Genomic DNA, 14947 nt, shown 5'->3' on the forward strand with positions numbered 1-14947 from the left:
CCTTTGGATACCCCTGCACCCTTGAAGTTATTCTCAATTTGAGAATAATTTCACATTCATTCCTATGGGCCTCCTGGCCCATAGAAATGAATGGAAAATTATTCCTTAATTGCGATTAGCAATTTGCTAATCGCAATTAAGGAATTTTAAGAATTCGCGAAAAAATAGCGAATTTCTACATACATACCATTTTGCAATTCTCAAATAGCGATTCCTCAAAAATCGCAATTTGAGAATCCCAAAAGTGTATCTTGATACATCTGGCCCTTTTTAAGCAGGGGGGAGTTGGGATCTGCATGTCTAGCTAGCCTGTAGGGTATCACCTAGTGTGATGGAAATCCAGGTCTTGTGTTGTAGAAGGGTCTATGTATCAAAAAGAGGTGTATTAATTGACTTTCTTGTTTTACTGTCAGCTGGTACAAGTTGTGATGGGCTTGAACAACATAGTCAAACTTCCATAGACTGCTGACCAATTTTATCAACAGGTCTCGGAGGCACTAAAGCTTGGAGACTAATAACTCTGGGAGCCAAGATCTAACATATTGCAGTAGTCTAAATGGAGTAGACCATAGGCTCAACCTCTTGTTCGTCTGTATCGAAGGAATGCTCTTTTTAAGCATTTTTTTATTAATTGAAACACACAGGCCAGCCAGTCTTTCTGATATTCTGTTATTTAATAACTCTATTAAAACACCCACTACATTACCATTACATTTTCTATTACTACTGGGAGCGGAGTAGAGAGAGGGGAAAATAGCGTGTGTGTGTGTGTGTGTGTGCGTGTGTGTGTGTGTGTGTGCGCGTGCGTGCGTGTGTGTGTGTGTGTGTTATAGATGGGGGACCTCATCTGAGTCATTCCTATTTTCTTCCTTCAGGATCGTATTGGTTATTGAGAAGTTTGTGCATCACTCTAAGCCTTAAAGCGAGGGGCAGGTGTGGAGATTCATCGGTCTGCTGATGACACATAGCTTTACCAGCATGATTCATCATTCCTAGACATTATCTCACTGACAAACTGCCTTTCAAGGCTCCAGCATTGTAGGTCAAATAAGCTCTGAAAACTCTGTCCTGAACAAAATGAGTTCATCTTGATTTTCTGTCGACATGACGTGAAATTCAACTCTGTTCGGCATATCTAAGCGCAGAATGTTGGGCCCCCTCCTTCTCTATCCAGTGATGTCAAATCACTTGATCTATGGCTAGATTCATATTTATTCATGTCAACAAAGGTAGGGGATATTGTATTCAAAGCCAAAGCATCACTTTTCGTCATCCAGAAACCCAACCATTTTCTTTCTTCCAACAACTTCAGACAAGTAGTACAGGAATTAGCAGTATCTAAAATGGATTATGGCAATGCCATCTTTGCTGGTACCTGTTGCAATCTATTCTCTTTCTCTATTTGTACATATGCTATTATTTATGGTAGAGGAACACTGTCTATGTCATCATGTGAAATCCGGTGATGTGAGGATTCCATGAAACGAGGACAGTTGGAAAGGAGGAGCTGAGGTGATGAAATGGACGTATTTCCTTGTCTGTTGTTGGAGAAAAGAACAGGAATTTAAGTTGATTTATGGATCTTAACATTGACAACGAGGTTGATTGTGTAAGAGGCTACTCCAACAATTTTTTAGGATTACAAGAAACTACGCCTTTCTTGATGCTCGATGAGCTCCCTCGTTATACAGTGAGGAGGTGAGAACCATTTCTGGTAGACATGAATTTGTCTAGTTCATGATGGTGCTAATTAAAATTAATTGACAGTGAGTCAATTGGTAACTTACTATTCAACCATGGAAGAGCAAGCTGTGAAGAGTCTTGCACAGGATTGACATTCCCTGCTTGCGCTCTTCAGTTCGCCTCTCTATGGTGTATAGAGTCTCTCAATGTGAGTCTCTTTATTCTGACGCTGAAATAGTTCATTCCAGAGCAGGTTGTAAATAGCTACAGCCAAACGTTGTGGCTGTGCCTCTTTGCATGTGTCTCTGTATGCTGTCTTATCGTGTAACGGAGCATGTTTGGGTCAGACGTTAGGACATATTAACGGTAGAGGTGTCACTGAACTGAATCACGAACAATAAAGTGGCATCAGGATAAGCATCCAGGTACTCGAGAAAATTATATTCTTTTTTTTTCTTCTTCCTCCTCTCTCTCCAGAACGTTCACAGATGAGGTAGACCCAAATAGTATAGGTTGTAGGTAATGAGAGCCAAAGGAGCTTATATTATGAACAGGCAAAGGAAAGAAACAGAACCTGTTTATTCATGATTAGAAGATTTGGCTTTCATTAAGTACCTCCAAATTTGGGGAGGCTCAGAAGCTATTGCTTCCAGTAGTGTGGAAGATTGCTATTTTACCCTGTTGTGTAAAATTATTATTTTTACTAATTATATTAGTTGGTTGTTTTAGTTAGTTAGTTTGATTGGTTGCAGTTATATCTTCTACACAATCATGGCAGCTGCTAGTATGGCTCCACCCCACAAATTCTCTTAGAAACAGGGGATCCTATTTTGCCATGGAAAAAATAGAGAAATCCTTTTCACTCATATTTGATTGAGATAGGTGGAGAGAAGCTTTCTCCTGCCAGAAAACAAGGAGTATTATTGCATAATTTGGTCATAGAAAGTTGCAACATCTATGAGAGCTTAGATGAACTAGTAGTTGGTAATGGTGAAGATGAACCAAGGTATATATTTCAAATGTCTATGACAATAATGGAAAGATATTTGGGACCAAGGGTCAGCATGGTAATGGAAAGCCACAAGTTTTTCACCTGAGCTCAAAGCAAGGATGAAAAAGTAGGAAACTATGTAGCCTCTATTAAGTGCCTTTGCATGTAGGAGTGATTTTGGAGATCTAACTGATTTCTTAATCAGAGATCAATTAGTAGGTTGTATGATTGACCCCAGAGTGCAGAAGAGGTCACTGGCAAATAATCCAACTTTAAGAGAAGCCATATATTTATTTGAAGGAATGGAACACACATCGGGGTTGGTCAAGGTGATAAATGAGGACACATGTGAAGAGGATAAAATTGATGTGCATAGAGATCGCAGTACCAATAGCAGAGGAAAGGAGAATGTAGCCAAATATATCAAACTTAAGTGTTGTTGATGAGGCAACCCGAATCATCTCTCGAACAGTCCAGTTTGTTTTGCCGGAATTTTAACATGCAGGAATTGTGGGGAAAACAGGACACTGTCATCTGTGTGTAAGAATTATGCATAATGTAATTGACTAAAGAAGTGAACCAACAAGCTGTTTTGTTTATATCCCATTCATAGCTGTCCCAGGTGAATCAAGTGGAGGGGGTAGTAGTCGGAGGCCATATTAAAACGGCTGAATATAACATCTTGGTGGGTAGTACGGAGTTCATGGTTTTAGCTGATTCTGGATCTCCCTTTACATTAATAGGTGACAAGAAGTGGGAAAATGTTTTGGCTAGGAGAATATACAGTTATGAGCTCCTGAAATCAATCCTGGGGGCTTTGGAGCTATGAAAATTGAACTTGTGGGCTACACAGGTATGAATATCAACTTCGAAGGACGAGAAACTAATGGTAAAGGGTATGAAGCAAGACACAGTGATAACTTATTGAGTTGGTGCCATCAAAAAGACCTAGGTATTATACTCAATCCAAATGCTCTGGATTGAGATTTTCTAATAGCTAATCTTAGTGATGATGAAGATGTGGTAAATCAGTTTCCAGAGTTGTTCAAAGTTGGCTTTGGCATGTTGAAGGGTTTCAACCATCAGATTATATTACAACAGAATGTGCATAACGTCAGGAAAGTTTCTAATCTAATGATGGGCGCCTTGAAGCAAGAATTGGACAGACTTGTGCAACTGGAAGTAATGTAAGAGATTGAGGCTTCAGAGTGGTTGGCTCCAGTGGTGCTTGCACCCAAAGACCATTGAACTATATTGAGAATGTGTGTGGACCTCAAAGGTTTGAACCAATGTATTTGGGTGAATCGCCAATCAATTCCGACTATAGCTGAGGCACTGTCGATGTTGAGGGGTCCAAATTTGTTCAGTGTTCTGGATCTTTCTGCAGTGAACCACCAAGTGTTGTTGCATGAGATTTCCGTCATCCTACATCCTTTGTCACACCGCTAGGAGTATCCAGATTCAAAAGGATGCCTTTTGGCTTAGCTTCAGCAGACACGTGTTTTCAGAGGTTAATGAAGGGTGTTCTAGAAGGTGTTATCAATGTGTTGTTCTTTCAGGATGGCATTTTGGTTTATAGCACAAGCAGAGAAACTCACAATATCACCCTGAGACAGGTATTGGGAAGACTGAAGATGAAGGGCCTTTCTCTTAAGAGAGAAAAGTGCAATGTCAGAGTTGGCACTGTGTCATATGTGGGGCACAATATTTCAGGAGAGGGTATGCAACCTAAAGTAGATATGATGGAATCTATAGTGAAATCTGTTTTTGTTGACAAGGATGACATTAGCTCATTTCTGGGACTGGCCGATTACTATTCGAAATGTGTACAATGGTTTGCCAGTATTTTTATGTCTTTGGGGTTTTTTGGGGAGTCAAGTTTGAGTGGTCGAAGGAGTGCGAGGAAGCGGTTTCAAAAATCAAGATGAAAATTAACAAAATGCCAAATTTGGGACATTTTGATTGTAAGAAAACAGGCCTTTTTGTAGACGCCCTGCGACTGTTTGCCCCAAATGGGACTACTGCTGGTTTTCGACTCTGCCTGTGTACTAAAGCCCGTTAACCAGGTCCCATTGCTCTTGCCCTAAAACTGATAGGTGTGAAATGGTAACCCCACTTGACAACAGGCCTGCCACTGCAGACTGCAGGAGCAGTGCAATTCGAACTCGACTTTGCCCTCACCATGTGTGGCAAAGTCAATGCACTTCTTTTTAATATATGCCAGTCGCCCCTATGGAAGGCATCCTAAGTCTAGGAGCCAGGGTGCATTATATTGAAGGTGTAGACATGTAAGTTCAAGCTTGTATGTCCCTGTTGTAGAATTATGACACCTGATAGTCCATGTAAGTTATAAGTTGATTTATTCGAAATAGATGTTATAATGTAGAGCCCCACCAGGAGCAGCTTTCCTCCTGTGCAGCCCGTCCTCCAACTGACTCTCTCATTCACCAACTGCAACAGCATAAAAGCTGCAGACAGAGATGCCCGTCCTGAAAGGCTGTTCGGTGAAACAGGACACTGGTGGGACCACAACGCATTCTGACACTCTGTAAATATTATTTAGCTTAAGTTCTTGTTAAATTCTTCTTTCTCTGGTTTCATCAAGTTCGTTTCTAGTAGATTTAATTTCTTCTTCCAATCCAAGTGTGCACCTAGGTTCTTCTTTTTGAAATCATCGCCAAAATATGTTGTAGAAGAATGTTGCCAGGTAGTCCATGTAAGTTATAAGTTGGTTTATTTGAGATAGATGTTATAATGTAGAGCCCCACCAGGAGCAGCCTTCCTGCTGCTCAGCCCATCCTCCAACTGACTCTCTCACTCACTAACATTTCACAGCCACCTTACACACCAACATTCCACCACCACAGTCACACTAGCTGAGCAGCAGGTATGTATACACAAAAAGAGGTAAGGTGAAAATTAGTCGCAAATAATATTTACGAATATATGCAGTTGTGAAGGGAGCACAAACACTTTTGTAAAACTGCCCTCACCCACAACAAGTTGTGACATGCTTCATAATAGGGCTGCTATTGAAGGCCTCCGCGCATACCCACACTAGAGGCTAAGCAACATGGAGGGGTAGACAATACAAACACTCAAAAACAGGAAAAGAACAGGATCCTACATAGGAGCAGACAGAAGATGGTTAAAACTGACTCAGAGATATCATCATAATAATTTTCTTCCTAGATTCCATGGTCAGATCTAAAAATGGGTATTAGAAACCCTTGGATGGTGGTGGTGTGAGTAAATTCTGTACTCACCACCCCTCCGTTCTGCATAGAGGTCAACATATTTCTGCCGGGTTCCGATTCATTAACCGGCATTCGTCAGGACGAACAGAATCCCTATGCTACTTCTCCAATATATTAAAAAAAAAACTAAAGCATAAACACTGTACTAGGTATTACTCCACCTGTAAGTCTGGAGCATTCAAGTACATTACTCCTCAGATGGTAACAAGTTTATTAAGATGAGCACTAAAACCGGCCCGGGAGTAGAGAGCGACACCCCCTGTAGTCAAACTTTCATCAAGGGTGGTCAGCTGCCACCTAATCGGTCTCTTGAAGTGCCGCAGGTACAACAGTTTCTATAGTGACCTTTACCATTAAAGGCTTCTAAAAGTGATATGCAGTCCAAGGGATAGCACAAACTGACACCCAGGCAAACCCTAGGTTGGCAGCTCCATTAAGTTGTACCACAATAGGTCATGTTTGGTGTCAAACAGCGTGCCTTATTACCCCTAACACAAATCTTATGTTGAGGACGATGTGGCAGTCACCCAGGTGGCTACCTTAGAAGTTGCTCACCTGGGTACCCCAGCCTTTCCTGTGCTCTGGCCAGCCCGCAGCTGCTGCAGCCAAGACACAAATATGACCCTGAGCCAGGAAGTGTGAACTCTCCCTGAAGTCAATGGCCTGAACAGGAAGGATGTCACACCTCACTCCCTGATGAGACCTTCAAAACCTTCACTGACAATGACATGCAACCAGGTTGCTTCCCAAATGAGGAAACCGCCCCCCCCCCCCCCTCATGCTGAGGCACATTTGCACCTGAACAGGCAGGAACATTAGATATTCGGGAGGTGTACACCTCCAGAAGGCTAGCAACACCTCTAGGGTGGGCCTGCTGGTCTGTACAGCTATGGAAGACTTATGCCAGTTTTAAAAGTGGTAGAATAAAGGGTTCTGGTTAGAAAATGTGACCCACCATAGGCCACATGCAACCACACCCCTAAAGCACTTAAATCTAGGATTTAAGGGCTACCCTTGACACCAGAACCTCAGTTCTGATCTGATGTGCAAAAAAGGATAAAGAGGAGACCCGTGTCTGCGTCAACAGGATCTGCACAAAGCAAAGGCGTGATACTCTGCACCTGTGGCAACCTTCCTAAAACTACAACACAGCAACTTGTCCTGGACCACAGCTCAGTTTTCACAGACAGATGGACTCCTTTGAGAGCCAAAGGCAAATCTAGGCTACCATGGACTAGTGGCACTATTCCCCTGCACACTGCAATTAAAAAAAACATACTTTAACCAAAGAATCGCTGGCCGTCTGGCCCTCTGAGGTATCGCCTAAAAGTAGATGGTCCAATGCATTGTGGGAAACGTTATCCTGACCACCAGTAAGTTTCAGGCGGCTACTGTGTTCCCCCTGACCTCCAGATGTTGATTTAACTTTCTACTGAGCTTATCTCTGTCAAGTCTTGTTGGTAGCTAGTCGGGCAACCACCCCCTTTACTTGAAGCTGCACCTCAAAGGAACTCTGCAAAATATTCATCCAACATTAGCAGTGGCTTCATTGTTGACTCTTTACACCCGGGTCCTCACCAGCACAGTGTAAGCTGTAAAACCAGCCCCCCCCCCCGTGGCTTCCATTTCAGCACCATGGACAGCCAGGACAACTCTGCAACCGGGCTTATCAAGGCAGGTAAAATCGAACTGACTGTTGTGGCTTGGTCCTGCGACCCTCATTACCTTTACTCTCCTTGGGTTCCACACAACTCGACCTGCAAGTAACTAATTGTCACTAGTGCTTTTTACCATTGACTGCAATGATGAAGCTCTGCAGAACTGTTTTGCAATGATTTAATTTTGCTTCAAAAATCCACAACTCCGAGTATACTTAGCGAATTGACTTCATTATGGGGTCTACATTTTTATACAAATCTGCTTTATCTATATAAATTAGTGTCAGATTTCTTTTGAGTAGTGTTAAGCACTTATCGTCTATGTTGATACTCTGAAATGCTTAACACATGTTCCTCTAGTAAAGCTTCCTGCTACCTGCCACTCTACCAGGACTGAGCTAAGGATTTATTACTGTGAATCTAAGGATCATCTTTGGGGTATTGCGAGAGTATTGCATGGTGAAGCCAAACCTGCATCACCATATAATAGTTCACCTTCCTACATTGACATTACCAAAAAGACAATGTTGACCACAGATGCCAGTTTCAAAGAGTTGGGAGCTGTTCTGGCATAAATGGTATATGGTGTAGAGAGCACCTTGCGTTCTCTCAGTGGAGCAGAGAACAGATATTCAGTTATTGAAAGGGTAGGCCCTTGCATGCATGTTGGCTATGCACCATTTTAAGTTATTCCTTTGGGGCTTACCTTTCACTCTAAAGACTGATCATAAACCCTTAACCCCAGTGTTCACTTGCAAAAGGATGGAAAGGGCTACTCCTCAAATTAAAAGGTGTGTTGAGAGTGTACTGGAATTTTATTTCAAAGTCCACTATCTTCCAGACCTTCGTAACGACTTGGCTGACTGTCTCTCCAGATTGCCTTTAGATACGTCTGTGTTTTTTTAAGAAAATATTACTGTTTTGTGGATTAAGGAATCAGCTTTAAATAAAGAAGAATTGTGTAGAGAATATGAGGAAGATGGATATCGGACCTAAGTGATGGAATTTGTGGTGGGGATGCCTGAGCAAGCTTTGCTGTCGGGTAAGGTGATATACATTTGGAGTGTGAAAGATTAGTTGCATGTTACTCATGGTATATTATTCTGTGGTGACTGGCTGATTCCTCCAAAACAAGATTACTAATTTGTCTCCTTTTCAATGCTTAAAAGGACGAATAGCTGGATCTAAACTCAATCCATTGTGCTAGGAGTGTAGCAAGGAGTTGTTTTTTTTTATCTTGCAAATGTGGCTAATTATCAAAGAAAATATAAAAACACTATGATATTAAATATGGGGTATACAAGCGAAACTGGTACACGGGTGAGATGGTGTTTGTGGAACGACCAAAATGGGTCTTAAAGGTGAGTCCAGAATCAAAGGACCTTTTCGGGTGGTTGACTTGAGAGGAATGTAGTTGTGGTGGAAAATGGTGAAGTTTTGAGTATGTTACATTTGGTCAAAAGCTTTCACCAGGGACAAGAGATTGTCTCTGAGCAGATGGATGACTGGACTTGTTGTGAGCATACTGGTCACAGTTGACAGGATTGTAAGAGCACTCGTATTAGAAAGAGCCTGTCTTATTTAAAGGATTATGTGTTGGGGTACAGTTCATCTGTTCCATTGCCCTTTGCTCTGCACATATTTTGCTGTGTTGTAACATATTTATACTTTTGCATTTGTATTCATTGTTTAGTTAGGTGTTATAGACATGTGCATGGGTTGCATATTACGTTTTTTTAAATTATTGTATTGCTTGTATTAGTTTTCATTTTAACTTTTCTTTTTGGTTTTGCATGATTTTCTGTATGTTTTGGGAGGGGAAAGTGTGTTAGGATCTATTCTTCTCTAATTGTACATATAGCCTTATCTATGGTAGGGGATCGTTGTGTATGCCATCATGTGGAATCTGGTAATGTGAGAATCCCATGAAACAGGGACAGTTGGAGAAGAGGAACTGAGGTGATTTCATGGACGTTTTCCTTTGCCTGTTGTTGTTAGTGGAGTAATAAATACAACTTACTAAGAGAACTGGAATTGAAGTTTATTTATGGATCTTCAGCTTCATTACTCGTACCCATAAAGGCAGTACTTCATTCAGACACTGGCTTGTTTCCAGTACAAGAAATATGACATCTCTATTGTGCTAAGGCAATTGTAGAGGTTCCACCTCGTTGCCAGAATTAGACGCAAGGTAGACTGAATTATGTACAAAGCACTACATTTGCAGCAACCTGGATACCTACATGACTCCCTAAAATTATCTTGGAAAAATCAGAACCTTGGAAATGGACACAGAATAACCCTGGAAACCAAGAATAACAGAAATCAAGAAGCTATGAATCAACCATTTTCTGGCATGGCACCAACACTCTAGAATTATTTCCTGCAATCCTAAGAAGCTCAAAAATCATGACTCAAGTTCTGCAAAAGTGAAAAAGCATCTGTTCATTCTTTATATTAGGTAACTTTAAACTAGCTACCAATGCTTTGTCATTCTAACTGTATGCTCGTGTACTCTCCTCTTGTTGCTCAGCTACCTTCCTCAGCTACCTCTTCTCCCTTCCTTCCCTCTTCTTTATCTTCTCTTCCACCTCAGCCTTGATTACTGCTCCATTCTCTGTCTTCCAGCCTTGTACTGTTCCTCACTAGACTCTCCAATGTAGCTCCTAATATGTGTCACCACATCTGCCAACTGATCTTTCCTTCAAATGCCTCCCATCTCCTCTTTATCTGCCACCCTATTGTCCCCTTCATCTACCTCCAACTCTTCTTTAGTGGACCCTTAACATTCTTCACTACCTCTTTTATTCGATGATCTGTAACGATGTACAGATAGGTAACCAGTTGAAAGTTAATGGTGTGGTCATTCGTGTATAATGATACATGCCTTTTGTTGTGCAAATGTACATTTCAACTGCCATTTTTGGTAAAAGTAAACACTACCCCCAGATCTGACATTATTGGTGTGGTAAGTATTATTGTGGCAAGCCAATTGCTACTGGACCATATTGTCCCCCAAATTTAATAATACTGTCAGAAAGTTTTTTTATTGGCTTGATGTGTAGGGAATTGTTTATGCTTAGGTCTGAAAGCCCCACAGAAGCAAAGTGCGGTGTTAATGATGTGAGCAAAGAAACAGTAATTTACAGACATATTTGCTAAAAAATTGCAGGTGTTAAAGGTTGTTCTCGATGGGCACTCGTGCAAGTTTCCAATTCTTCCAGGAATGCCCAGTAAGTTTGACCCTCCATTGGGTTATATGCGGGGAAGACATAGCTGTTAAATTCTGTTCAAAGTTTCAGGGTATGCAAGTCGACATAACCTCCTATCATTTTTAAATGTGCCTATCAGTAGCTAAGGACAGCCACCATATGCCTGGTGTGGTCACCATTATGCCAAGTCAATCATTATACCAATAATACCAAATACTGTGCTTGGGAATGCCACCATTGTGCCAAGGATGTACACAGAATGTTTCGACTGACCACAATATGCTATAGCACCATTATGATAGGGATGACCACCTCTATGCTTAGGATGGCCACTACTATGCCATAATATGAAAGGGCATAATACTACCGGCCTCAATTATGCCACAGATAGCTAAATATATTCCTGGTCTGGGCAACTTTGTGCTGTGGTTAGATAGCAGCTATAACAAAGGATACCTCCTATTTGCCAGAGAATCCACTATGTCAGTGGTGGCCGATATAAAGCAAAAGAGGGCACACTATCCCAAGGATGACCGTAGTATGGAAAGGCATTTATAATGCCATGGATGGTCACCAGAAAGGCCTACAGTATGCAAAGGGCGGCCACCATAATGCCAAGAATGCTCTCCCACAATATGCCAAGGCACAAATTATGCCCGGGATGGTAACAATTATACCCCCAGTTCCAACAGAATCAAGGTATACATTCCCAAACACTGACAGAGAAGCATGCATTAACATGTGTGTAGCAGTTACGGCAGCAATGTGCGTGCGCTCACACACATGGATTTACCCATATTTGCTTTCCCATGCAGACATATACTCACAGACACACAAGTATAGGTTCACTTACTCACAAGCAAATATGCATACATAATACTCTGGGCCCTATAACCCTTCCATGCAACTGGTGCCCACTAACGCTGCTTTGAGGTTCTTAGACTTGAAATGGAAGCCCGCAGAAGATATGGAGTTTTAGGGCTTGAAGATTCCAAGCCATGTGTCATTAAAGTAGTAGTCCAATGCACGGCTCAGAAAACAAATACTAAATTGGCATGAATAATAACATGTTTTTACTTTGAATAGCATGCAAGAATTTATGCAGTTGTTAACCGCTGTTACATTCAGGTGTTTCTATTGTCAGTTATCAAAAGTAATAGTGTTCACTTTACTGAGATCAGAAGGATTTAAGGCTAAATGGAATTGCTGGTGCTGAAGCTCATAGATACATTCTTCACTCACTGACTCATGAATCCCTCTTGTCTCCTCAGCCCTGGGGAGATCTGGGCACAGGCACCAGGGTAAGCTTTGGCAGGTATCACAAAGTGCAGGGAGTAGGGGAGGGAGCAGGCTGGATTCTGGTCCACCTTCAGGGGCAGGCAATAACCTGGGCAGAGAAAGGCTCAAGCAGCAATAGCTGCTGCATGCTCACTTTCATATCCAGGATCTCGCTCAGCTTCAGTAGGCTCAGTCAATAAGAGGACGATATGGACTTTGCTTCTGTTGAAGCTCAGGGTGAGTTTCTTCTCCTTTTGCGTTTAAGAATATCGTTAGTAAAGACAACGTCCGACAGAAATATTGTGGCCTAAATAATAATTACAAAAATACTGTCCCTTTGAAGTTTGGTGGAGATATTGTATTATTGACTCCAATCGAGGTGTTGATATCTTTTTATTAACTCTAGTGGGGTGATGATGTTCTGATGTTATCACACCGCCGATAAATGGCAAAACTGCATAGCTTGGCAGTGGGTGCCCACTCTTACTTCTGACCCACACACACCTTAATGAATGAGTGTTTTTGGCTAAACTTGTGGTGCCCCACTTTCTCATGCACAGTGTGTGTGGGCTACTTCTTCACGCTATTGCTGCCAGGCTTTCTAGATCATAGTCAAATACATGTTACTGAGAGCGAGAAAAGCAAGAATGAAAGTACCGAAAAGCACCCTCCAATCCTGTGCACATATCAGCATTTCCTAGACATGGATACATGCCATACAAACAACACATACAAAGCTCAAAGAGTGAAAACATTATGGGAGGGGTGGGATACCTTTCCAGCCTCTGCATGGTCATGGCAAGAGTCTTATTCAACTCCTCAATCACCCGGCATCCCGGGGGCAGTGACTGATGGATGGGTATCGAGTTGGAGCCCACCGACAGATGCTGGCTCCCATACTGGAACTGGTGCTGATGGGCCGCCAGCTGTGATGGCAGAACGCTGTGGTGGTGCTGAGAGTTCTTCTGGTTGGAATACGACGAGAGGCCATGGTCTGTCCCCCCTAATGGCACACAAATCATGACTTTCTTTGGAGGTAGTGGAGGAGACATTTTCCCTGGCATACAAGGCAGTTTCCCAGGTGCGCCGGAGTCTAGAACAAAGGTACAACACACATCATTAATCTCTAACAGACAGCAGTGCAGCAGTTTCACTTTAAGTTTCACACGTAAGGTTGGCCTTCTCTTGTCACACGAAATAAACACTGACAAAAACAAGAGCGCTTTGAAGCCAAAAAATTCTGTTTTTGATGTTATTATATAACATTAGCCACTATCAGCATCACCAAATTTAATTGAGCAAACATGGATAATTTCTGTAATACTGCTACCATACTTTAAAGTAATTTACAAAAATAAGTATTTATAAGTGGTGGTAAGATAAAGAGGATCTTGGTTATATTTTAAAGCATTACTTTTCACGTGGTGACAGCTTGGGGTCTGGGAAACTCAACGCGTTTGTTTAAAAAAATCTAAACCTAATTTCAGACTCTGCAGGAAGCCCCTCCCGTTGCCATGCCAAATCTGTGCCTTTTACGAAGCCATTACATTTTCATTGGATGCGGTGGATGGAATGGAGAGAGGGATTGGTCAATCTGTGCCAATGTCTTTAGCCCCTCCATTGTTATTATGGAAAATCTACAATCCATACTTCGGGAGCATTCAATTAAAGTCAAAAGTCTCGATGACTGATACAGATTTAGCATATGGTCCCAAAATGGGGTTGTACTCTGAAAGTATACAGTTCATCCAAAATGCACTTCTCCTCCCTTCACCGCTGTCAATTCCATACACGGTACCTCATAGAGTTGTTTGGATGACCTTAGTTGAGGAACCCTTCATCAACAACCAGGCTCTATAGCATTTGGAGCAGGAGTCGGTAAATATCCGGGTCTCCACCAGTCCTGAATGGCAGGCCACTATGTCGACACTGGTGCCTCAGGTGCAATGAGGCGGCGCAAGATGCTATAACATACTCCGCTCTATAGTCCACCTTGGCGTACACTGCACTCTTCGTGACGGGTGCAGATAAGAATGGAGGTGGGTCCATTCAAAACATTAAAGCTCCTGTGTCCTAAAAACACACTGCACTCACAGGGTTTGTTCAATCCTTTTATTGCAATCCATTTGTTTGCGAGGAAATGTTTCGACGCTCTGCCTTCTAGCTCGCATGTAAAACAAACAGCAGACGCATGATGGTACTATTAAAATCATAGCTGACTTTTCATTGGACGCTGTGGATGGAAGGGTGAGAGGGATTGGTCAATCCGTGCCAATGGCTTTAGCCCCTTCGTTGTTATTATGGGAAATCTACAATACATACTTTCGGAGCATTCAATTAAAGTTAAAAGTCTCGATGACTGATACAGATTTTGCATATTGTCCCAAAATGGGGTTGTACTTCCAAAGTATACAGTTCATCCAAAATACACTTCTCCTCCCTTCACCGCTGTCAATTCCATACCCTGTACCTCATCACATTGTTTTGATGACCTTAGTTGAGGAACCCCTCGTCAACCACCAGGCTCTATAGCATTTGGAGCAGGAGTCGGTAAATACCCAGGTCTCCACCAGTCTGAATGGCTGGCGACTATGTCGACGCTGGTGACTCAGGTGCCCTGTATATATATATATATAATTATGACCTACTGGCGGTTGCCAGTAGGCAGTCATAGTTAGGCCCTAGTTTCCCCAGGAAAAGCATTTTTTAGTTTGCTAATAACTTTGGTGTTGTTTGACAAATCTTTACAAAATGTTCAAAATTAGTTTGCCACTCACTTCAGCTGCTGTCTGGAATGTTTGGGGCTGATTCGTCAGCCAAGGGCCGAGAAAAAGGGGGTGTTTTCCAAAACGCATTTTCCCATGCAAT

General features: G+C 42.1%; 1 protein-coding gene across 5 annotated transcripts in view; it reads right to left on the bottom strand.

The window, feature by feature from the left end:
* The window catches only part of PHACTR1 (phosphatase and actin regulator 1), a 1119307-nt gene that overhangs the window by 140012 nt on the left and 964348 nt on the right, over positions 1-14947 (bottom strand). For all 5 annotated transcript variants that reach the window (XM_086965260.1, XM_086965262.1, XM_086965265.1 and 2 more), the window contains one exon: positions 12854-13172. In XM_086965260.1, the coding sequence (XP_086821386.1) occupies positions 12854-13172 (319 nt within the window). The remainder of the gene's footprint in view (positions 1-12853; positions 13173-14947) is intronic.

Source organism: Lissotriton vulgaris, chromosome 4_1 (assembly GCF_964263255.1).
Source record: "Lissotriton vulgaris chromosome 4_1, aLisVul1.2, whole genome shotgun sequence".
NCBI classification, from domain to species: domain Eukaryota; kingdom Metazoa; phylum Chordata; class Amphibia; order Caudata; family Salamandridae; genus Lissotriton; species Lissotriton vulgaris.